This window comes from Protopterus annectens, chromosome 2.part0, assembly GCF_019279795.1.
Source record: "Protopterus annectens isolate FY-2018-M chromosome 2.part0, PAN1.0, whole genome shotgun sequence".
NCBI classification, from domain to species: domain Eukaryota; kingdom Metazoa; phylum Chordata; order Ceratodontiformes; family Protopteridae; genus Protopterus; species Protopterus annectens.
The window spans coordinates 50,225,476-50,249,885 of NC_056728.1; the positions used below are offsets into that span (position 1 = coordinate 50,225,476).

Genomic DNA, 24,410 nt, shown 5'->3' on the forward strand with positions numbered 1-24,410 from the left:
AAACGGTGGAAGGCTAGGTAGAGTCCTGGGTATTGGTTAGGAGGCCCTGCAAAATTGCAGAGGCAAACCTTGCTCTAGACTTACAAAAGAAAGGTAGGTGGTAATGCTTTGTAAAGGTATGGACAGTGGTCCAGGTGGCTGCTTCTAATATGTCCCTGGTAGGTGGTACTCAGGAAGGCAGTAGAAGTGGAGGCTGCCCTAGCGGAGTGGGTATGGATAGACTTGGGGATGGGTTTCCCATGTAGTCTGTAGCAAAAAAGGATACAGTGTGAAATCCATTTGGAAATGGTTTGTTTGGAGATGGGGTGCCCCTCTGCCCCTGGGGCAAAGCTTACAAGTAGCTTGTCAGTTTTTCTGAATGGTTTAGTGGGGTCCAGATAATATCTGAGTTGTCTGTGCAAGTCTAGTGAGTGTAGAATTCTTTCCCCCTTGTTTTGAGGGTTGGGAAAGAAGGTGGGAAGGTGTATGGCCTGGTTAAAGGTCACATCAGATACCACCTTGGGCATAAAGGAGGGATTAGTCCTCAGGAAGACTGTCTGCATGGAAAATTATGAAGGGCTTGACAGCCATGAGGGCTTGAAGTTCTGAGACCCTTCTGGCTGAGGTGATAGCTAGTAGGAATGCAGTCTTCCAGGAGAGGTACTTCAATTCTGTTGAAGCAGCAGGTTAGAAAGGAGGTAAGGTTAGTTTCTCACACATAATTCAGGTCCCAGGGAGGAGTAGGAGATCTTCTGGGAGGCCTGATTTTATAAGCACCTCTGAGGAATTGCTCAACTCATTCACTCCAATGGAGCTCAGGAAGTTTGCAATGTAACTTCCAGACCCAACCAAGGCAGACATCGCCAAAGTCTCGGAAGAAGTGGATTTCTGCAGCATACCGGACTCCGAAAGCGTCTCAGCAGAGGGCTGCGTAGAAAGCGAGTCTGGCATCAGGGGCTGCGAAAGTTCCTCACTGAATTCCGGAGAACTGACTACTTGCTTAGCGGTAGCGTCATCGGAAGGCTTAGCCTTATGTGGCCTGTCTCTATCTTTACTTTTTTTGGAACATCGGCAGATTGAATTCTGTTATGGCGTCTTTCAGCCAACAAAGACGGAATACGAAAATAATTGTCTACAAAAAGAGCTCTATGGCAAATGGTTCTCGCATTAAAGAAGGCACAGAACCGGCAACGAGGGATGTCGTGGTCTGGGCCTAAACAAGTGATGCAGTAGGAATGAAAGTTTTGGTGTGGGATCTGCTTTCCACAGGCGAGACAATTGTTAACTTTTTCAGACATCAGTTAGAGCAAGAAAAAAAGGTCCTCAACAGGGTACTTAGCTTTAGACTTTTTTTTGCTGAAGTTCAACTTCTGTTAGTGACCGACTGGCATTCGTGCAAACTGCTTCTGCTACGGGCTCCACAGCAAGAAAGACTGATGTAATGATGTCAGCTGCCTTATAGTGCTGACAACCTGACATCAGACTACAGGTGACGGCAGCCGGAGCACAAAAACACTGACTCTGGTATTTGGGCCGGCTGAGGGCTACCACAGCAGGGATAACCCACAGGTGATGACTGCAACAGTGAAACACAAAGAACATCATTAAGTACAACATTAATCTGGGGACAGCTTATAATTGCAAGAGGTACAAGCAGTAAAATATTTCTTCCATTTAAACCATCTAGAATTATTTAAAAATGCAGATGCCATCACTTCTACACATCTAGTACTACACTCTTGTACAAAGGTTAGATAAACATATGTACCTCATGAATTCTCTTTACACTAAATGAGAAAGCTAAACAAGAAACGCCAACTCTTGCTGGATTCAAAACTTGAATAATGTCTTACCAATGTTACTATTGCACACTCCGCTGTGAGCTGTGCAGCACTAAATAATGTCCGCACAAATCGATAAATGTGCTTGTGGTCAGGATCGTGTCGAAAGTAATCATCTGGTACATCTTCTCTCTAAAGGGGAAAAATAATGTATTACAAGGCTTTAACAAACTGTTTCTGTTAAAATGCAGTTTAAACAGGAAAAAAAGCATGTTTCGCTAACAAGTATGTTTATTACTTAACCTGGAAGCCAAAAAAACTAAACGTGTAGATGCTGATGGTGGCATTTTTTGCATTAGGAATCACCAAAGGATTGCTATACATTTGTACCTGCAAAAGATGTGCACTATTTTACCTAAAAATACAGTATTCTATACACTACTGAAGAGAACTAAGGAAAGGGACTTTCAGCTACACTACTTGCGATTTGCAATGTGACTATTCTGACAAGTCAATGACTTTCAAAACTATTAAACGGCAATTCAAACTCCAAATCTCTGACTTCGAAATAAACTGCATACAAATGTATTCTCATAAACACAACAGCACATGGCACAATGACACTGCCAAGCAGTGAAGATGACCTGGGATCAATTAACAAAGGTCTAAATGTGTGGAACAATAAAGGTACTGCAAGAGCTAACTGAAGACGGGAGCGAGAGCTGTCACTTGATCATTAATAGCAAGGAAAGGAAGCATATGCTGCAAAGATTACCAACCATTAGTGCTCACCAACTGTGTGCTGTAGCCATGGAAGAGATGCATGGGATCAACAGGCCTGACAAGGTGGAAGTTCTGCTTGCCCAGGATGCTGTAGGGTAATGCAGAAATCTGAGATGCCTGGATGATGGATCATTCTATCTTGGCTCTGAGGTAATGTATTAGCTTGGCACATGGTAAGCGCAAGGAAAAAACTCCAAAGGGGGGGGGACATCTTGTCAAGGAGATAACACAGAATTAAGAATATGAATGGCAGTAGATGAAAAAGGATTTTTTCAGAAAAATGAAAATATAATGCAAAAGATGAATGACACAGAAAAGTTTCTGCAAAACATACAATATATTACGGTATGTATGCAGTATCCCATTGTAATTTCTGATTCAATGTACAACAGCCAAGCAAATACAACTAAGCAGGATACGTACATAGACACACAAGGCAACTTTAACACCAACTTACACAAGGCAACTTTAACGGAAACACTGCAGTGGTGGTGCTGCGGTAGCGTTGTCGCCTCATAGTAAGACGTTGTCCTGTTCGATTCTCAGCTAGAGAGTCTTCTGTGTGGAGACATGCGTGAATGGGCATACCTTCGTTGAAGGTTGTGCATCGGGGCCGGCAACTCGGCACATAAAAATCTACTGCCAATCATTAGCGGACCGGAGTTCTGCTGTAGCGACCCCTAACCGAGAAAAGCCGAAAGACACAACTAGCGCAAATGTAAGATTCTTTCACTTGGTCACTGCTGAGAGACTGCAGTTAGCATATACAAGTAAAGGGGTGGTGGGGCAGAGCCCTTATGAAAAGGCTTTTATTTACTTTGATTTTATTAACTGGTGCTTTACACAGACATGCTGTTAGCAGGTATAGCTAATGGAATTGTTTTTATTTATTTTCCTGGACAGACCAACTTGGCAAAAAAATAGATAAATAAAAGTGGAGGCCTGGAAAGCACACACCTAAAGATCATTTGAAAGAAAACAGACAATGAAAGACCGTAAACAATTATATTATAAATACATACATTACATGCAATACACAAGAAAACAATAAAAGCTACCTATGTCGATGGAAAAAGTTGTGAAACTGACATAGTAATGCAAAAGACTAAAAGGAGGTTTTTCTACAGAAAGATACATATTTATGGTAGTAACCATTTGCATCAGGAGCGCATATGAGTAATTATAGATTAGTACAATAAAGTGAGGGCTGTTTGCCTGTTATGGGTATGGAAAATAAAATTGCTATTTGGTAGGTTATCAACCAGCTGTTAGAGAACATTAATGAATCTAAGAGTATTTCCGGTTTAGTTACAGAAGTCAAAAAGTACAGTTGTGTACACTTACCATAAATGTAGATGTTAGAGTGTATTCACTGTTGCAGTCATCATACTTGGGTTATCTGCCTGCAGGTAGCCCTCAGTCGGCCCGAATACTCGGATGCTGTCATCTCATCCATGGCGTTAGGTCGTCAGAGATATAAAACATGCAGCCAACGCTATTACTGCCCCAGATGTCAGGAGCCCCCAAAACAGGAAGCAATCAATGGTGTGGAACACCTCCAGTAAAAAGTAAATACCATTTCCATAAGATATGGCCAAAAAAGAGGATAGGTAGAAAGTATAGAAAGACGGGGCTGGAAGGAGGGTAAACAGGACTGCAACAGTGAATACACTTGAACATCTACATTTATGGTAAGTGTACACAACTGTACTAGGTTCTTCATGTTTCACTGTTGCAGTCATCACACTTTGGTTTATTCCCAAAGCTGAGGAAGGGTGGAAGTAGTCATGTAGCAGTAGGGCTGGCTAGCAGGCCTTGTAAGACTGCTGTGGCAAATCCAGCTCTGGATTTGGAAAAGACAGATAAGTAGTAATGCTTGGTGAAGGTGTGTACAGAACTCCAGGTTGCAGCTTCCAGGATATCCCTGGTAGGGACTCCCCTGAGAAAAGCTGTAGAAGTTGAGGTAGCCCTAGTGAAATGAGGCCAGATCCCCTGTGGGGTAGGTTTTCCATGGTGTTTGTAGCAGAAATGGATGCAATGTGCTATCCATTTAGAAATGGTTTGTTTTTTTTTAATGGCCTTGCCCTCTGCCCCTGTAGCAAAGCTGACTAGCAGCTGGTCAGATTTTCTGAAAGGTTTAGTCCTGTCAAGGTAGAACCTGAGCTGTCTGTGCACGTCCAAGGAGTGCAGCATCCTTTCCCCTTTATTCTGAGGATTAGGAAAAAAGGTTGGCAAATGGATGGATTGGTTTAAAGCCACATTGGATACCATCTTGGGCATAAAATATAGGTTAGTCCTGTGGGAAATCCTGTCCGCATGGAAGATAATGAAGGGATCCACAGCCATAAAGGCCTGTAACTCAGACACTCTTCTTGCTGAAGTGATGGCTAGCAGTAAGGCTGTTTTCCAAGAGAGGAATTTTAACTCTGCTGTAAGCAGCAGGCTCAAAAGGGGGAAGCGTGAGCTTCTCTAGTACAAAGTTAAGGTCCCAGGCAGGAGTGGGAGCTCTCCTTGGGGGTCTTAAATTGTTAGCTCCTCTCAGGAACTGTTTGATCAGAGGGTGAGAGAAGAGGAATGGGCTCAGTATTGTAATGAGCTGAGATTGCAGAGGCAAGAATCTTAACTGATGAGAAGGGATAGGCCTTTGTGGAGCAGCTCTGCTAGGTAATCTAGGATTTGTAGCAAGGAGGGCACAGCTGTGTCCTTCCCTTGACACTGGCTCCAAGAACAGTATCTATTCCACTTTTCTAACTAGGATTTCCTAGTACTGGGCCTCCTGGCCTTAAAGGATAACATCCAGCACCTGTTTGCAGAGGGTTGCACTGGTGATGTATTCAGGGAATAAGCCAGGCTGCCAGGTTCAGGGTTTGCAGCTGAGGATGCAAAATCTGTCCCTCCTGCCGGGACATCAGAGAGGGGGGTCTGCTGCAGATGTCAGGGTGTCACTGCTGTCAGACTGCGTAGGAGTGGGTACCAGTGCTGGCGTGGCCAGTCTGGTGCAATAAGAATTGTCCTTGGTCAGTACTGTTTAATCTTGAGGAGTACTTTTGAAAGAGGGGCAGGGGGGGGGGGAGGCATAAATTGAGAGGTTTTTCCATGTGAAGGATAGGGCATCCACTTTCCAAGCTTGGCTGTGGGGAATTCTGGTGCAATATTTGTTTAGTTGATGCTTTTGGGGGGACGCAAAGAGGTCCACCTCTGATGTCCCCCACCTGTGTATTAGAAGTCTGAATGAGTTTGGTTCCAGTTTCCACTCGTGTGGGTCCATTAGATTTCTGCTTAAGTAATCTGCCAGTGAATTTTGTTTGCCTGGCAGGAACTAAGCTTGCAGGTGCACTTGGTTGCTTAAGGCTGTGTTCCACAGAGCCATGACTAACCTGCAAATTGGGTAGAAGCGAGTTCCCCTCACTTGTTTATGTACCACATAACTGTGGTGTTGTCTATCAGGAGCTGTCCTGGCAGGAAAAGGTATTTGAAGGCTGTCCGTGCATTCTGTACAACTAACATTTCTTTTTGATTGATATGCAGGTGAATTTGTCCTGGGCTCCATTTGCCTTGAATGCATTTGCCTGCCATGTGAGCCCCCCCCCCATGCATAGTCTGATGCGTCTGTTGTCAGAATTTGGACGGCGGGGGTTGTGAGAAAGGGAGTCTCTTGTAGTGGTTGCAAGCCTCTGCCCACCAAAGGAACTCTGTCCTTAGGCAAGGAATGATAGGAATCACTGCTTCTAGGTCCTGGGAATGTTGACACCAGTACCACTGAAGTTACCTCATATGCAGTCTTGCATATGGAATCAGAATACATGAGGCCATAAACCCTAGGGCTTGCAGTATTTTTCCTGCAGATAGCTGGGTTTGGGTGGCCAGTAGTTTGAAATAAGTTGTCAAATAAACCTTTTCTGGAGTGAGGAATGCCAACTGGGAAGTTGTGTTCAAGGTTGCTCTCATGAATACAATCTTTTGGCTGGGTATCCGATGCAATTTCTTTTCATTGATGGTATACCCCAGAGAAGTTAGGAGTCTCTTTACAAACATCAGGTGCTGAAGTAGCAATTCCTGTCTGTCCGCCATCAGTCAATCGTCCAAGTATGGGTACATTTGAATATTTCTCTGCCTGCAGTAAGCAATGGCTGGAGCCAGGCACTTTGAATACCCTGGGCACAGTAGATAAGCCAAAGGGAAGTGCAAAGAACTGACTGCATAGAGCCTGCCCTGAAAAGTAGATATTTCCTGCAAGATTCCCTTATGGGGATGTGCATTTAAGCTTCTTCTATGTTTAGGGTGACTAGCCAGGAGTCCTTGGCAAGCATAGGAAGGAGCTGCTGGAGTGTAAGCATTTTGAATTTTGGTACCACCAGGAAGGTGTTTAGGGTTGACAAATCCAGAATAGGGTGCCAAGAGTTCTCTTTCCTGGGCACCAGGAACAGCCTGGAGTAGAAAAACTGTCCCCTTTGCTCTGTTGGCACAGGTTGAATAGCCCTGATACTGAGAACAGAAAGTATTTGCTTTTGGGCCTCTGTCCACTGGTTTGGAGGAAGGTCTGGCAATCCGCTTGGGGTTTGGCAGAGAATGGAACTAGAATCTGTATCCCTGGGATACAATGTTTAAGACCCATCGGTTCTGGGTAATATACTCCCAGTTTTTTGCATGCAGGGCGAGTTTTCCTCCTAAGGGTGCAAGTACTTGGGTATGACTGTGAAGAATTAAGGACAAGTCATTGTGAACTTTTTCCATGGGGGGGGTGGCTTACCACTCCCAGTTTTTTAAGGAGGGAGCACTCCATTGTTTAGATCTGTGCAAACCCTGAGATTGTAGTCTTTGTGGTCTGTTGCCCCTGGGTTTGGGCTGAGAAAGTCTGGAAGGGACTGGAAAGGACCAATTTTGGAAGGCCAATGCCTACTGAATCTGGGTGGCTGTACCTGTAAGAAATCTTTAACAGTTTGCATGGATTTAGCTTTTTCTTCCATCTTTTTAAGAACTACTGCTTTAGAGCCAAACGGACATTCTTGGTTTAAGGGAGCATCAAGTAATTTTGCCTTGACATGGTCTGGCAAGGTTTGTTCCTTCAGCCAAGCATGCCTTCTCAGAACAGACCCAGTGACAGCAGCCCTGTAAGACGCTTGTAAGGCATCAAAACCACACTTCAAAGTATGTTTACCAACTTGGTTTGCAGAATGCATTAAGTCTTGTAAGTCCTTATTTTCTGCACAATCAGGAATCAACATTTTTTGTTTAATAAGATCAATAATATGCTGCTGGTACTTCAACATGTGAAACTGGCAATTTAAAACCCTGATGGCAAGAGTTAAAGAGGTATATACCTTCTTACCCAAGCTGTCTAGAGCCCTAGAATCCCTGTCCGAAGGGGTAGGGTTTTGGCTGTAGAAGCCTTAATACCTTTAGGTCCCTGGGAAATGGTCTCTGGATCTGCAGTGGGATTTTCAGAGAGAAATTTGAGAGAGTCAGGTACTCTGTAGTATCTGTCAGGCTTTCTAGGAGCAAGTGGTAAAGTATCAGGGGTAAAGCTGGATTCCATGAAGACATCTACAATATCCAGGACAGGGGGAATAGCTAGAGGCCTATGCTGAGGCAAGTCTAAAAATTCCCAGTCTCTCTCTTTGGACTGTGGGTAGTCCTGGCAATCCCAGCAGAAATGCTCTCTTAGGGTATGCAAGGTTTCACCGAAAGAAAGGTCCTCTGGGGGGGAGGCTGAGGGAATTGAATCTTCTGGATCAGAGTCCTCATAGGTAGATAAGGGTAGGTCCTGGTAATCAATGGGGTCAGAGTCATCAGACTCTGAAGAATCAGAAGGAAAATCAATTCTTTGTCTTTTAGAGGGGGAAGGTTGGTTTCCCCTAATTAAAGTAAGGTCTTCAGCCATTCTAAGCATTTGTTTCTGTGGCATGGGAGCTTGAGAATGTGCTTTGGTAGTCTGTTTCTTAGGCATAGTGCAAACTCTAGGCCTGAGAAATTCGGCAGATTTAGTCTAACTTAGTAGTCGGTTTAATACGAACATCGGAAGGTCTGAATACACCCTCAGAAGCCGGTGCCTACACAGCGGCTCCAAACCCATCCAAGGTAGAGACATCCAGAAGCATCTCGCGGCATACCGGACTCTGAATGGGTCTCAGTAGAGGCCTGCGAATCTGTAGAAGTGGGTAACAGGGGCTGCGAAAGTGCCCGAGTACAGACAGGCTGGCGACTAGCTTAACGGAAGCATCGTCGGCAGTTTTGGACCTATGTGGTCTGTCTTTATCTTTGCGTTTTTTTGGAAGGTCGATAGATGGCTTACCAAAGCCATTTCGGAATACGGAGAACGAGAGCGAAAGAACTGAGACAAAAATAGCCAGACAATGAATAATTTGGGCATTGAACAAGGCACAAAACTGAGGGATGTCGTGGTCTGGACCTAAACAGGTGACGCAGTAAGAATGAAAATCTCTGAGGTGTTTGCTTTCACAGGCAAGACAATTGTTAAGTTTTTCTGACATCGGTTAGAGCAAGAAAAAAAGGATCCCCAACGGGGTTACTTAGCTTTAGAAGACTTCAGGTTTGAATCTCGAAAAATGAAAATTTCAGGTAGCTGCTGACTGGCACTTGTGAACTGCTTCTGCTTCGGGCTCCCACGCGGCAAGAAAAGCTGATGTAATGGCATCGGCTGCATGTTTTATACCACTGACGAACTGACGTCATGGATGAGTTGACAGCATCAGACACAGAAATCCCAAGACTTGGGTATTCGGGCCGACTGAGGGCTACTTGCAGGCAGATAACCCAAGTGTGATGACTGCAACAGTGAAACACGAAGAATATCTGTGAATTTTCAGTGAGCTGCAGTGTTAGGGGGATTTTATTCCAATGTTTTGCTACATAGTGAGAGTAGAGGAGCTTCTGCCAGCATTACAAGATGATGTTGGTAAAAGTAGTTTATCTTTGGAGAGGAGAGTTTTGTCAGGGGAATATTTTTGCCCCAGGTTTAAAGATGAGCATTTCTTTGCATGATAGATGTGTATGAATTGTAATTGAGAGTAAGAAAGACAGTTTGGCAGTTCCAGACAGTTCAATGCACTCAGGGCTTCTTGGTGATGTATTCTAGGATGAAGATTAGCAGCAAACCGAGCAGAATTGTTACATCGTTCTAGTTTATTTAGCTGTAATGACTGGAAGTTTGTTAATGTGAAAGAAGTGTATAAAGAGGGATGGTAATAAGCAAGTAGTTGATAGTTTTTCTATGACTTCTGTCCAAATAATGTTTTCATCTACAGGGGACACCTACTTTTCTGTTTTTTTTTCTTCTATTTTCCCTCCACAGTGGTCTGAATGTGATCAACCTTCAGCTTATTAAATCCCAAAAGTTTAACTTGCAGTACTACTTCAATTTTAGTTTTGACTGATATAATACTAAAATGAGGAAGTTGGTGTCTGAGGGCCGTTTAGGTGCGACTTGCATTAGCTTAGTTATATGTGGGTTAATAATCATGCAGCCTTTAGCCAAGACTCATATTGGTACAGAGTAGTTTTTATTTGATTTTGGAGATTGGGAAAGGTAGAGACACAGCAAATAAGGGTACAGTCATCTGAATACTGAATGTTATTGGCAAGTTTGCTAAGAGATTGTCAGGTAGATATGGTAAATAAATGAGGTCCTAAACTGGATCTTTGAGGGACACTAAGACAGGACAGGAGAACTGATTTTGCGGATTGTGAACTGTTTTGAGACAGAGTTGTTGATGGCCCATGGCTGACCAGCTTAAGGAGTATTTGATGAGAGAGTATCGAAAGCTATGAACAGGTTCAATACACACAATCTTACTGACATTCCTGGAGAAATGTATTGTGGTTAAGAAGAGCAGTAGTAGTACTATGGTAAGGCCTGAAGCCATAGTGTGTAGGGGATTAGAGGTTAGAGTCACACAAGTACATCAGAAGTTATAAGTGAATGCACTTTTCTAGACATCTGGATACAGTGGGAAGAATGGCAACTGACTGGTAATTGGCTTCTTCAACAGAAGTTCAATCCTTATGAAAAATGTACGATTTCTTCCACGAGAAGAACTAAGGACTTCCAAGCTGACCTACTTGCAAGTACAGAAAATAGTTAGGTCAGGCCATCCTGCAGCTAATGATGCACTCTGTTGGAAGATTATCTGCTACAATTGATTTAGTTTTAAGTTTCAGCATATGTATATTTCTTGATTGCAGAGATGAGGACTGGTTAAAGAGAAAGCGACATTAATGTCATTATTTTTGGGTGCTGGTATACTAGATGTGTTGAAGTGGTGCTGTTTAGAAGAGAAATGACAGCCAAAATGAAGGAGTTAAATTTGGAAGCAGTGGTTTGAGCAGACTCATTACTCATTGGCAAGGGGGTTGGATTGGGTTGGTATACTCTGCCAGGATGATTATTTACACTTTTTCCAGAAGAGTTCTGGATTGTATTTGTGGGTCCTTCATTGTGTTTGCTAATAAGACTAGACTACTAATCAAACCTTAATGACTAGCTTGAGGGGATTTCTAGTGCTGTGCGTTTTCAAATGCTTGTAGTAGTTAATGTTTAGTATATGCAATTGTTTGTGATAATGAGATGGGTAATCAACTACTGCTGACTTGTGATTCACCTACTTGCCATTATTACAGAACCTTTACATATGTACATACATGTTCACATTACATTACACTGTGTAAAAACGCACATTATTATAGGCCTGAGAACCATTTCTAATCTCAAAATGAACTAGAAAAATACACCCATTTCTAAAATTACTGTCTTTGTTTAACATGAAATGTCTAAAGTCAAATTCTCTGCATGTTATCTGTAGACGAATTCCATATATCTGTTACAGATATGCAAACACTTTTTCCCTGAAGGAAGTAAAGTGACTAACAGTAGGCTAGGGAGTAGGGAACAGAGGTAGACAAGACAGAGGGGAGTGATCCTGACAGCATTCAGAAGGAAGCAGCAGAGGCCCAGAAAGATGCTAAAAGATTCAGAATGTAGGGGGAGCAGGGAACATGAGCAGCATGGAAGATGGAAGCTAGCCAAAGGGTGGCAGGTAGGTGAGCAGCACAGGAAGTAAAGGAACTACAAGGGTGCAACTGAAAGTAAAATCATGAAACAGGCAGTGTGTAGAGAAACAACTGAAGAGGAATACGAAGAGAATAAGCACACACAAATGGAGCAGGGTGCTGGTGATCAGAAATTCAATCACCAAAAGGATTGTGTAGAAGCTAAACAGTGGAATGTTGTGGTTATCAAGATTCTCACAGGATAAACTAGACAGGGTAGTGAGATGCCCAGGACAGCAGTATACAGAAAATGGTTTCTGCATATAGTTGTACTGATCTCCTCAGAGCCAACAAACTTGGAGTGGGGAGCATCCAAGCAGTTTTAAGAGGGCCAAGAACCCAGGTTATATGGTGGCCATTTATTTATTTTCTGAGGCTGTAGCAGTGCCACGGAAAGCAGAACTAGGACTCGGACAAACCAGAGCACAGCAATACTGAGAAACTTTTTTTTTAAAAGAACCCCTATGGCAAGGGTAGTCTCCAACTCAGCCAAAAAGGAAATGCAGTGCTCATAGCTCCTTTGGAAATGCATTAAATCAATACCACCTCTAAAATGAGGTGGGATGGGTAACATTAATGGATGGAACAGAGCTTGCAACAGGTACAAGGGGGCAGATGGTGCAGACAGGCACAATGAGGAAGGTAGCGAGGGTTATGTTAATATACCTCAGAATTATGGAGTAAGATGGGAAAGTTACAAATCGCTGTAAGCAGGAAAGACTAAGGAGAGATCAGAGCAAATCAGAAATGAATGCAGACTTATTTCCAGGGTACAAGCACTACAAAGTGGCAGTACAGGGAAAGTAGTCATTACATATACTTGTGAAGCTATAAAAGGTGAAAGACAATGAGGAAGGAAAGAGAAAGCATCACACAATACACACAAGCAAAAAATAAGCATCTGAACTGTAAAAAAAGAGAAGATATTGGAAAATATTGGTGTACAACTGTTGGACACAAGAAAAAGGGCAGTAAATTTATTGGCAGAATAAAAGGATGGAGGTCAGGGAAGGTGATTTATCAAATTTACTGGCAGAAGAAAAAGGTGGTGGTCATCAAATTTATTGTCAGGGTAAAATAATTCAGGGAAAAGAAGGTGCTCATCATTAGGGGATTAGTCTGCCCACTAAGGGAGGGAAAGGACAGGGAAGAAAAAACCCAAAGGGGGGTCTTCTGACCTGGAAAAAAATCCACACAACTGGGACAGGAACCCATATGCAACAATGCAACATACACTGTAAAAATGAACAGCAGCGCATATCATTAGTAATGTCAACACTTCACTTACTGATATTAAATTATGACAATACGTCTTGCTTTGTCACTATTAATTGATCTGATAGGTATCACACACACCACCTCCCCCTGCTATTTAAAAGTTTTTGATAACATTTTTCGGCAACATCCAAATGTTTATATGGTAATTCTCTACAGAAGTGATAGAACGGGGTTTGTGGCAGAGGGAAAAACAGTCCCATCCAAACAAGGGAAAAACTGGATGAACAAATGTTACAGAAGCCTTTACACATCACTGACTTTATATAGAAAGAATCTAGTTGTCACCTTGAAATTTGTACGCAAGCAAAAAAAAATAGTTGGGGTTATTTTTATGAGAAAAATTGTGTTTTTGTTCAAAAGAAGTTAGCTTTGTTACTTCTAAGAAACCTGATTTTGCTCTAACATCCAACAATAAAATTTGTTTTATGGAATGTGTGAATGTGAATGCAATACTATTAATGGAAAACTATAGTACTATGATAATCTTCACTGCAAGAATGAACCCAATGGCTCTTCGTTCAGAGTAGAAGAGGCTGGGAGTTCCCTGGGTAAGCCACAGTCCTACACAGCCCATTTGTTTCTGCTAAGGGATCCCAAGAAGTTCATCTGCTCCTCCGTGACAGCTGGATGGTAGGTAAAAGGCCAGCTTGCAGGTGCTTGTGGGGTGGCTTTCCCTCTTCACTGACAAACACACTTCCCCTGCAGCAGCTCTTCGAGCTCCACTATGTACTACCCATTGTGGGGATGCATATTACTGCATGCTGAATCCCCCCACATTTTACAGTGTCACTAGCACATAACAGTGCAAGCATGCTAGGCTGGAGCTCCAAGGGAATAGAATACCAAAGCTCCTGTTAGATATTATTATTGTTGCAAGCCACAGACATCAGATGGGTGAGCTGGCAACAGCCACTCAACTCTCATCCAACACCCTCGCCAGCTCCTATAGGTACCAGTGTTGCTATTCAAACTCACATCACCTGCAATGCAGTCAGGGCTTTAGCAGTCTATGCCACAGAATTGGCTAGTACTGTGATTATTTATTCAAATGGGAATGAGCCGTCCTAGGAGAACTTATTGACTACCATTAATGAAGCTGCAAAGGGTGGTATGGTAGTTGCAATAGATACAACATATTATGATCAAACTTTCTGGGATGCACCACAAGCACTTGGTGGATGAACGTGTCAAGCATGATGTGAGTACTGCTACAGTGCTTCAGCAGCAAGACACAAATGCAAAGGGTGCAACATATGAAGGAAAATGTAACTGAAGCTAGTCAGTTAAGCGAAGTGAGCTTTCAGAGCACTGCACACTTCTTTTCTGCCACTTTAATGGCTTGAATAAGTTAAAATGGTTAAATGAAACAGCCACAGCTTTAAACTATGCAAAGGTACAAGTGCTGGACATTTGAGTGAATAAGGAGAGAATAGGATTTTAGATAGAGGACCTCTATGGAGAGCAATAACCATACAAAACATATCTATAAAGCAGTTCCAAAAACAAAGCCAAATGGGATTGGAAAAGAGATTTTGCCAGTAAGGATGACTGTAAGCAGGGTAAAAGAAATAAGCAACAGTGGACTGGAATATACTGGTTAAAGACTGCCTTCCTTACTAGGGATTAATATCAGAGTATCAGAGTGCAGGCAAGGAGAAATGGCTAAGGGAGTACCAAGGATCTCAGCAAATGGGAAAGCACTTCAGAAAAGCAAAGTGTGGAAGACCTGTGTTGAAAAAAAATCAACACGGTCACATCCGAATTAGCAAACCTCTGTGCACAGTAAATATGGAAACAGAACATAAAAAGGTACTACCAATGAGAAAACAAAGGAAACAGAAGAGCAACATTCACAAAATGGGAGACTGTAAAAGATTATATAAAGCAAAAGAACTAATGAAGGCAGTTAGAAAAGCTAAAGCCCACAATGAGGATAATACAGCAAACGCTGTTGGAAAGGGAGATGAAACAATTTATACGCATATTTAAGGATTAAAGGAAAAAAAGTAGTTATGTACTCACCATAACATTCCATCTGAGTAGTTGCACTTCATTTTTCTGCAGCCTATGGGTATTCAGATCCTTATTGGATCTAAGCCGGCAACTTTTCAAGCATCTGCTCCGAGCTGCAAGCTCCTCCCCATTACCCATACCCCGTCACCATCTCCTACCTTCCCCTCAGATAGAGTTTGCCACTACTCAAACCAATCAGCAACTCAATTTTATAATAAACCATGAAAAGGTTCAGGGGAAGGAGGGTAGGACAGTTGCAAAAAAAATGAAGTGTAACTACTCAGATGGAACGCTATGGTGAGTACATAACTTCTTTATCTGAAGTAGGTAACTTCATTTTATCTGCAACCTGTGGGACCGAGTCCCCAGCTACTCAACTCCTGGGAGGCCCTCATGGAGGGATATTACTGAGTACCGAGGAGCTGAAGGATGCTCTCCCTCTGGAGATCAAATCCAACTTACAATGAGAAATGAAGGTATGTGACCTTGCCCAAGTTGCTGCCGCACAAATGTCATCTAGTGAAACCCTAGACCAAAAAGCAGCAGAAATCACCATAGATCTGGTAGAATGCGCTTTAACAGGACCAGGTGGGGACAGACCTTTGCCCTTATAAATTTGCAAAATACATTGTGTAATCCATCTAGCTAGGGAAACTTTGGAGATGGCCTTACCCAGAAAGGGTTTAGAAAAGGACACAAATAACTGATCAGGCTTACGAAAGGGCTTTGTTCTGTGTAAATAGAAACAAAGTTGTCTATGAACATCTAGCAAATGCAGTTTATATTCACCCTTGTTCTGAAAATTTGGAAAGAAAACAGGCAGGTTTAATTGTTTGACTAATGTTCGATTCAGAAGCCAGTTTTGGTAAGAAGGAAGGGTTTGTGCAGAGAAAACCCCGGTCTTTATGGAAGATCAAGTAAGGAGGCACAGCAGACAAAGCTTGAATTTCAGAAACCCTCCTAGCCGACATAACGGCCACTAGGAAGGCAATCTTCCATAAGAACTTCAAATAGTTACTGACGCTGCAGGTTCAAAAGGGGGAGCAACTAAAGCCTGCAGAACCAAGGTAAGGTCACAAGGGGGAACGGAGTCCTTAAATGGAGGACGCAAAAGAAAGGTACCTTTAAGAAAAGCCTTACACAGTCCAGAAGAGGCCAGGGCATTCATGTTTTCGCCAACATGGAAATTCGAGACAGCTGCCAGATGCACTTTCACAGTGGAGGAACTAGTCCCTTGCTGAAAAATACTGGCTAAGAAATCCAACACTGCAGGAACAGGGGCTGTAAAAGGATCCAGGTTTCTCTGAGCAGCCCAAATAGAGAAATGTTTCCATTTACTGCAGTAAATCTTCCTAGTAGAGGCCATATGGTATGGGACGCTGCCAGAATAGTCATTACTGAAGATGAAAGACCGGGAGTCCTGGCAATCAAGGGAACTGGAGCAACCAAGCAGTCAGCTTGAAGCTGTCCAGGTTGGGCGGACAAGTGCCTGTGGGATGGGAAATGAGATCCAGGCAGGGATCCAGGATCCAAGGAAGAGATAGAACACAAGACCAAAGGAAGAGGAACCACACCTGACGAGGCCAGAACGGGGCAATGAGGATCACTTCGCACCCCAGTCAGCAAGCTTTCTGAAGAAACTTCGGAATGAGAGGTAACGGGGGATAAGCGTACAGTAACCTGAGAAGCCAAGCATGGTCTAAAGCATCTCTGGGGGGATTCCCTGGTGAGGGGATCAGAGCAAAGAGCTCACTGCACTTCGCGTTGGAAGGAGATGCGAAGAGATCGCAGCAAGGCTGACCCCACGCATGGAAGATCTATTGATTCAGAGACCACTTGTATGGCATTAGAATAGCCCGACTCAATCTGTCCGCTAAAATGTTGGAGCGTCCCAGGATGTGCGTTGTAATCAGAAACAGAGTGGTGAAGATCGCCCACTCCCACACTCTCATGGCCTTGTGACACAGAGGGTAAGATCTGGTTCATCCCTGTTTGTTGATGTACCAGACAACAGACATGTTGCCTGACTGAACTGCAATCGTCCCCAGAGGAAGAAAAGTGTGGAAGGCTTGCAACGCTAAAAGCACTGCTCTTATCTCCATAAGAGCAGTGATATGCAATCTGGTCGCGATCTAGGACCACATGCCTTGGACCATCCTCCTCAGATAATGCACCCCCCCCCCCCCATCTGAGATGGGAGGCATCCGTGGTCACTGTGGCTTGGGCTGTGGATGAAACGAATGGGCATCCCGCTAAGATCTCTGGCAAATGGAGCCACCAGAGAAGTGACGCCCTGCAGGCTTTGCTGATTTGAATTGGATGTTCCATGGGGAGATCTAGCCAAGGCCACTGTATGGCTAGAGTCCATTGGAGAACACGCATGTGAAGACGCACACAGGGGAGGATCGAGATTGCTGCAGCCATAGAGCCCAGGGCTTTGAGAACGCTGCCTGCCTTTGGTAACCTGGGGACAAGAACTACTGATAAATAGGCCCATAGGCTCTGGACCCTGTCTGGAGTTGGGATGACAGTCGAAGGGTGTCCAGCCATGCCCCGATAAAGTCCAAGATCTAAACTGGGTACAAGAGGGACTTGGAAACATTGATAGTGATCCCTAGCCAGACTGCAAGATAAAGGAAGGAATCTATTGTTAGACAAAGAAGATGCTTGGTGGAAGCAGCGAGGAGCCAATCATCTAGGTAAGGGAATACCTGAATTCCTTCAAGCCTCAGGTGAGCCGCTACGACTGCCATTACCTTGGGTAAACACCCTAGGGGCTGTGGTGAAACTGAAGGGTAGGGCTCTGAACTGGAAATGACTGGTTCCCAGACGGAAGCGAAGGAACCTGCTAGAGCTTCTGCAAATCCTGATATGGAAGTAAGTGTCGTGGAAGTCTATTGAGCACATCGTCGCATTCTCGAAGATAAGGTAGAATGGACTGCATTTCTGCTTGGCGACAGCCAAGTTTAAAGCTGACAGGTCCAAAATGGGCCTGAGGTCCCCCGTCTTTTTTGGCACCAAAAAGAACCTGGAGTAAACTCCTGATCCGGACTGCTTGCGGGGGACCGGTTCGATGCCTCGTTTGTGAAGCAGCTTGAAAATCTCTAGTGCTGCCATCTCCCTTTGAGTGGGTGGGACATCTGGGAGGTGGTTTGGTTGGACAGGAGGCGTAACAAACGGGATGGTGTAGCCTCTGGATATTATTTGAAGCACCCAACGATCTGTAGTTATGGACTCCCAAGCTGTTGGGTGCAATGATGATCTTCCCCCGACTGCCTCTAGAGTAGGAGTGTCAGGCAACCCCTCGGGGCTGCTGCGTGGGTTTGCCGAGACGTGTTCCCCAGACCCAAAGTTCCTCGGACCCCCTCTGGGGCGGCATCTGTCCTGCCCCCACTCTGCCTCTAGGGGGCAAGTTGTCCTGAGAGTCCCAGGAAAACTGTGATTTTCAGAACCACATCTTCTTTTGCCCTCTCTGATTCCTAGAAAAGGATCTTTGAGGGCAAGAGAAGCGGACTCAGACGGCAAAGTCTTCCCGTCCTTTTCGTTCTGGACAAGGGTGTCAGATATGGTCTTCCCAAAACGGCAGCATTTGTGAAAGACACCTTGAAAGGGTCCGCAAACTGACAGTGTGAGCCAAGCGTGTCGCCTCATAGCCATGGCAGTCCCAGCCGGCCTAGCCGCTCCTTTTGTAGCATGGGAAAGGAGGCGCATTGACATGTTCGATACCGATTTCAGAGTTATCATTTTCGCAGAGAACAAACGCTTGTCCTCCGGCGACAAAGACTCTGGGAGTGACTCAGCTAACTCCGTGACTAGGTCTTGCTGCAGTCGTATAACATGTGCCAAACAGTTCAACGCTCGGATGGAAAATGTCGCTGAAGAAAACACTTGCTTCCCAAACCCATCCGCTGCCCTGGACTCCTTGTCCGGAGGGTGGACCATTGAACTCTCCTGGGCCAGTTCCCTCTTAGTGGTTGCTGCAACCACTATAGCATCCACAGGGGATCCTTTATACCAGGCCTACCTGTCTGAGGGTGGAGAAAGAATCCTGTCTGGGCGTTTTGGTATCTGCTCTATGGTGTCAGGCTCCTTTCCATGCCCGCGTGGAGATAAGATCCACTAAGGGATCCGCAGGCAGGGACACCCAAGACATAGATGGGCCCGTGCCAAAAGCCTCCAGGAACACGGACTCATCAGTAGAAGGTTTTGGGGCTGACCAATCTCCCCTCTGCTGGAGGATCTCCATGATGTCTCCAAAGGAGACATCCTCGGGAGGTGACCTGGGGGAACCTTCTTCATCTAAATCAGTGTCTTCTGTCAAGGATTCGGGGGGGGGGAGTCCAGGTGCCTCATTTTACATGTGTGCTTACGGGGACCCTCTTCAGTGGGACACTCTGAAGAGGGCTCATGAGCCACGGAGGGTTTCCTCCAGGGGAACTGCCTGGGGGGTCCTCTAGCACAGGCTATCCCTGGGACAAGCTGAAAGGAGTCTGGGCGGAATCCAAGGAAATGGGCTGGGGTCTCTATCCTTGGGGGAGAAGCCTCTCCACCACGTTGGATGCCGATGGACAGTGCACCTCCTTAGCACCCAATAAGGAAGTTCTCTCCGGGTCCGCCGTGAGGATCGGGGCCGAGGCTGGAGTAGCCGGAGCTCCGAAGTAACGGCTTGGATCCGACAAAGTCGGAGCCTCCATTCCCTCAGATCCAACTCCCTGTCCTTGGCCCAGAGAGTTACTCGGATCTGATCTAGTCAGATCCGAGGAACTCAAGGTAATCTCCGGAGTCGAGGGTGAACCCCCAAGCTCTGAAGCTCCTCGGATCCATAAACCCCGAAATGGCAGGCCGGATTGGGGAAGGAGAAATTGGATGAATGAAGGGCATGAAGGTCCCCCCCTCCAGAGGAAGAGGGGCCTGGCAAGACTCCCATCTGGATCTGGGTCCAAGTAAATCTCATCATCCTGTCCACCTAACCATATCCAATTCAGAGAGATTCCGAGTCGAGCATGAGGAAGCGACAGACTCTGATCTGTCTTGTCGTTGTGACGACCTAGATGAAGACCTTGGATCCAAGGGCTCTGTCAGCTCCGGGGAGTGGAGCCGAGGAGACGTAGATCACGACACTTTAGAAGACGGGCTAGGGAAGGGCTCCTGCTCTAGAGACTGTTTACGGGGCCTATCCCCCACTCTTGTCTCTGCCCTAGTCTTTCTTCTTGTCTCTTCCTTTGACCTCCCCTTCAACAGGTCTAGTGGGAAGGCGAGTCCCAGCCTGAGGGGGAGGTTGGGCAGCTGCTGCAGGAGCAGAGGCCGATGAGTCCACAGCGGAAGCAGGTAGAAGGCCTTTTGCCACCAGTTTGGCATTCCTGTCTTTCAAGGCCCTGGGGTTAAATCCGGCGCACACACTGCACTGTACTGTACTGATAAATGGGGAACACCCAGGCAAACAACACAGAGTGTGACCATCGGCCAGTGAAAGCTTATGGCCACACTGTGCATTTCTTAAAAGTAGGTTTTGGCTGATTGGCCATACTACACACACACACACAGCGCTAACCTACTTATGACCGACACACCAAGAGCACTCACACCTAAGGGGTAGAGAGGGCCTGCACTAGACTCCTTTACAAGCTTTTTTTTTAACTGACTAACAAGCGTTTGCGGGAGGAAAGGGAACTAACTGAAAACACACACTATCTAGAAAAACGGCCAAAAAAGCACTTACAATACCTTATGCTCGGAGTTATAGAGATCACAGTGCCGATGCATGAAGCAGCAAACGAGATCTGAGGGAAGGTAGGAGATGGAGATGGGTTATGGGTAAGGGGGAGGAGCTTAGTGTTCAGAGCAGATGCTTGAAAAGTTGCCGGCTCGGATCCGAATACTCACAGGTTGCAGATAAAATTAAGTTAACTACTTCAGATCTTGTGTTATGATATGCCAACACTATACAGGAAAGGTTATGATATGCCAACACTATACAGGAAAGGGCAAGTGCAAAAAGTGAGATGACAGTGCTAAAGAACATATCTTTGCTTATTAAGAAGGGAAGGCACAAAAACCAAACATTCTTGATGGTGAGGGTCGGGGGAAGGCAAAGTAAACGACACCCCATTTACATAAGAAAGGGTTTAGAATGCATAAAATAAAGCTGGACAATGCAAAGAGGCCATATGGGATTTGTTCCAAAATTATCAAGGAACTGTGTGTAGAAAGTACAGTTGTGTACACTTACCATAAATGTAGATGCTAGAGTGTATTCACTGTTGCAGTTATCACCTGTGGGTTATCCCTGCTGTAGTAGCCCTCGGTCGGCCCGAATACCTGAGTCAGTGTTGTTCTCTGTCAGCTGCAGTCTCCTGTAGTCTGACGTCAGGTTGTCTGTGCTATAAAGCAAAGCAGCCGACGTCATTGTCAGTTTTTCTTGCCCTAATATGTCAGAACAACAAAGAAATAAGGTAAAGTGGTCCTGGTGGGTAAAAGCCACCAAGGGAAGCTTAATTCCCCCTAGGGAAAGAGGATATAAGGGGGATGGAGGGAGGGAAAAGTAGAGTTGTGTACACTTACCATAAATGTAGATGTTAGAGTGCATTCACTGTTGCAGTCCTAACACCAATGGGTTATCCGGCTCCCATTAGCCCTCAATCGGCAGGAATACCAAAGGTAAGTAAAAATTACATCGGCTATCGTCGGTTGTAAAGGACGTCAGGTTGTCCGATACAAAAGGAGGAAGCAGTCACTTCCTCAGTCTCTCGCCATAACAGTCAGAAGCCCCCAGAAAATAAGGCTTAAACCAAATTTAGCCTGTACCTTAGGAAGAGAGAGAAAGGGGGAAGGAGGGAGGGAAAGCGGGACTGCAACAGTGAATTTACTCCAACATCTACATTTATGGTAAGTGTACACAACTGTACTATGTTCATGTTTCACTGTTGCAGAACTAACCAATGGGTTGATTACCACAGCCCAGAGAAAAGGGAGGAGGGACCAACATAATCAAGGATTGGAGATAATGCCCTGCAGAGCAGCAGTGGCAAACCCTGCCCTGGCTCTTGAAAACAAAGGAAAATTATAATGCTTTGTGAAAGTGTGAACAGACCATGTGGCAGCCTCCAAAATGTCTTTAGTAGGGATATCCCTTAAAAAGGCTGCAGAAGTGGAAGCTGCTCTAGTTGAGTGGGTCCTAACCCCTTGAGGTGGAACCTTGCCATGAAAGGAATAACAAAAAGTAATACAATGAGCAATCCATTTTGAAATAGTTTGCTTAGAAATAGCCTTGCCCTGGGCTCCAGGGGCAAAGCTGACCAATAGCTGTGCTGATTTCCGAATGTCTTTAGTCCTGTCCAGGTAAAACCTGAGCTGTCTATGCACATCAAGATAATGTAGGATCATTTCACCTCTATTTACAGGATTAGGAAAGAAGGTAGAAAGGTGTATGGCTGATTGAGTCAGGCTAGAAACCACATTAGGCATAAAGGAGGGGTTGGTTCTCAGACAGACCCCATCTGCATGGAAAATAAGAAATGGCTCCACAGCCAAAGCATGCAGCTCCAAAACCCTCCTTGCTGAAGATATAGCCAAGAGGAATGCAGTCTTCCATGAGAGAAACTTTAAATCTGCAGTGGCAGCTGGCTCAAAAGGAGGAAGAGTGAGTTTCTCTAGAGCAAAATTAAGATCCCAGGCTGGAGTAGGCATCCTTCTGGGAGGTTTTAAGTTGCAAGCACCTCTGAGAAACATTTTCCTCAGAGGATGAGAGATAATGGGTTGTTCAAAAGAACAATGAGCAACAATGGCTTAAGCATGGACCACCCTGAAGCAAATCAGCCAGGTATTCCAGGATCAGAGGAAGGGTAGGCTGAGAAGAAGATTCCCCTCTAGCCTGCATCCAAAGAGAATCTCTCCCATTTGTCAGCACAAGACATCCTAGTGCTAGGCCTCCTGGCATCCCTCAGCAAGTCAACAACCTTCTGGGAAAAGGAAGAAGAAAAGGATGGAGTCGTACAATGAGCCATGCTTCCAAATGGAGAGACTGAAGATGCGGATGAAGAATGTTTCCCCCTTCCTGAACCAAAAGATCTGGCTTCAGAGGAAGATGCCAAGGAGGAAATTGGGAGAGACTGCGAAGCAGCAAATACCAATGCTGCCTGGGCCAGTCCAGAGCTATGAGAATAGTCCCTTGGTCGCTCATCCCTGATCTTCAATAATATCCTGGAAAGAGGAGGGAAGGCATAAACTGACAGCAGCGTCCAAGGGAAGGACAGAGCATCCACTTTCCAGACTCTGCTGTGATGCTGTCTGGTGCAAAAAAGAGGTAGAAGATGGTTGTCTGGAGAGGAGAAAAGATCCACTTGCGTGCCCCAACATTGAATGATGTAAAAAAACTGCTCTGTTCAGCTGCCACTTGTGAGGATACAGGGTCTGTCTGCTCAACTGGTCTGCCAAAACATTAAGCCTTCCTGGAAGAAACTGAGCAAGGAAATGCAGGCCCAGGGATGCTGCTATGGACCAAACACTCATACTCTGTCTGCACAGGAGATAAGAATAGAGTCCCCTTCTGCTTGTTGATGTACCACATGACTGTAGTGTTGTCTCCTGATAAGCAGGGTCCCTGGAGAAAGAAGATGCTTGAAAGCTAGTAAGGCCTGCTGGACTGCCATCAACTCCTTTAAATTTATGTGCAGGTGCATCTGCTGGGCATTCCAATTTCCCTTTATGCATCTGCCATCCAGGTGAGCTCCCCAGGCGTAGTCCGATGAGTCTGTGGTAAGAACTTGAGTGGCCAAGGGTGGGCGAAAAGGCATGCCTTTATTCTGTAGACAGGCTGTTGCCCACCAGAGAAGCACTGTCTGCAGACATGGAAGCAGAGGAATTATCACATCCAGGTCCTGTGTGTTCACACCAAATGTTCTTGTGGTACCATTGCAATTTCCTCATATGCAGTCTTGCATATGGAATCGTGAGAATGCAAGAGGCCATGAATCCCACAGCTTGCAAGTATTTCCTTGCAGGGACCTGGGACAGGCTTGCCAAGTCCCTGAAGTAAACTGAAAGAGGTGTCTGCTTCTCCTGGGTGAGATATATCTGGGCAGTTATGTTCAGACTCGCTGCCAGGAATGTTATCTCTTTGGATGGCACTTTTGATTTTTTTCATGTTGAGTGTGTAACTCAGGGAAGAGAGAAGAGTCTTTACAAATTCTAGATCCTTTAACAACTGTTCTTGAGAATTTGCTTGAATTAGACAGTCGTCCAAGTATGGATAAATCTGAATTTTCTTCTGCCTGCAAAAAGCAATGACTGGAGCCAGGCACTTTATGAAAACTCTGGGAGCAGTAGAAAAGCCAAAGGGCAGCGCAGAGAATTGATAATGTTGCTTGCCCACCTTGAAATGAAGGTATTGCCTGCAACTTTCCTTGATAGGGATGTGCAGATAAGCTTCTTTGAGATCCAACGTTACCAGCCAGGAATCCTTTTCTAACACTGGCAGCAACTGATGCAGAGTGAGTATTTTGAACTTTGGAA

General features: G+C 45.0%; 1 protein-coding gene across 1 annotated transcript in view; it reads right to left on the reverse strand.

Moving 5' to 3' along the window:
* The window catches only part of CCNYL1 (cyclin Y like 1), a 1,025,424-nt gene that overhangs the window by 315,869 nt on the left and 685,145 nt on the right, over positions 1-24,410 (reverse strand). The window contains exon 7 of the mRNA XM_044060538.1: positions 1,833-1,952. Within this exon, the coding sequence (XP_043916473.1) occupies positions 1,833-1,952 (120 nt within the window). The remainder of the gene's footprint in view (positions 1-1,832; positions 1,953-24,410) is intronic.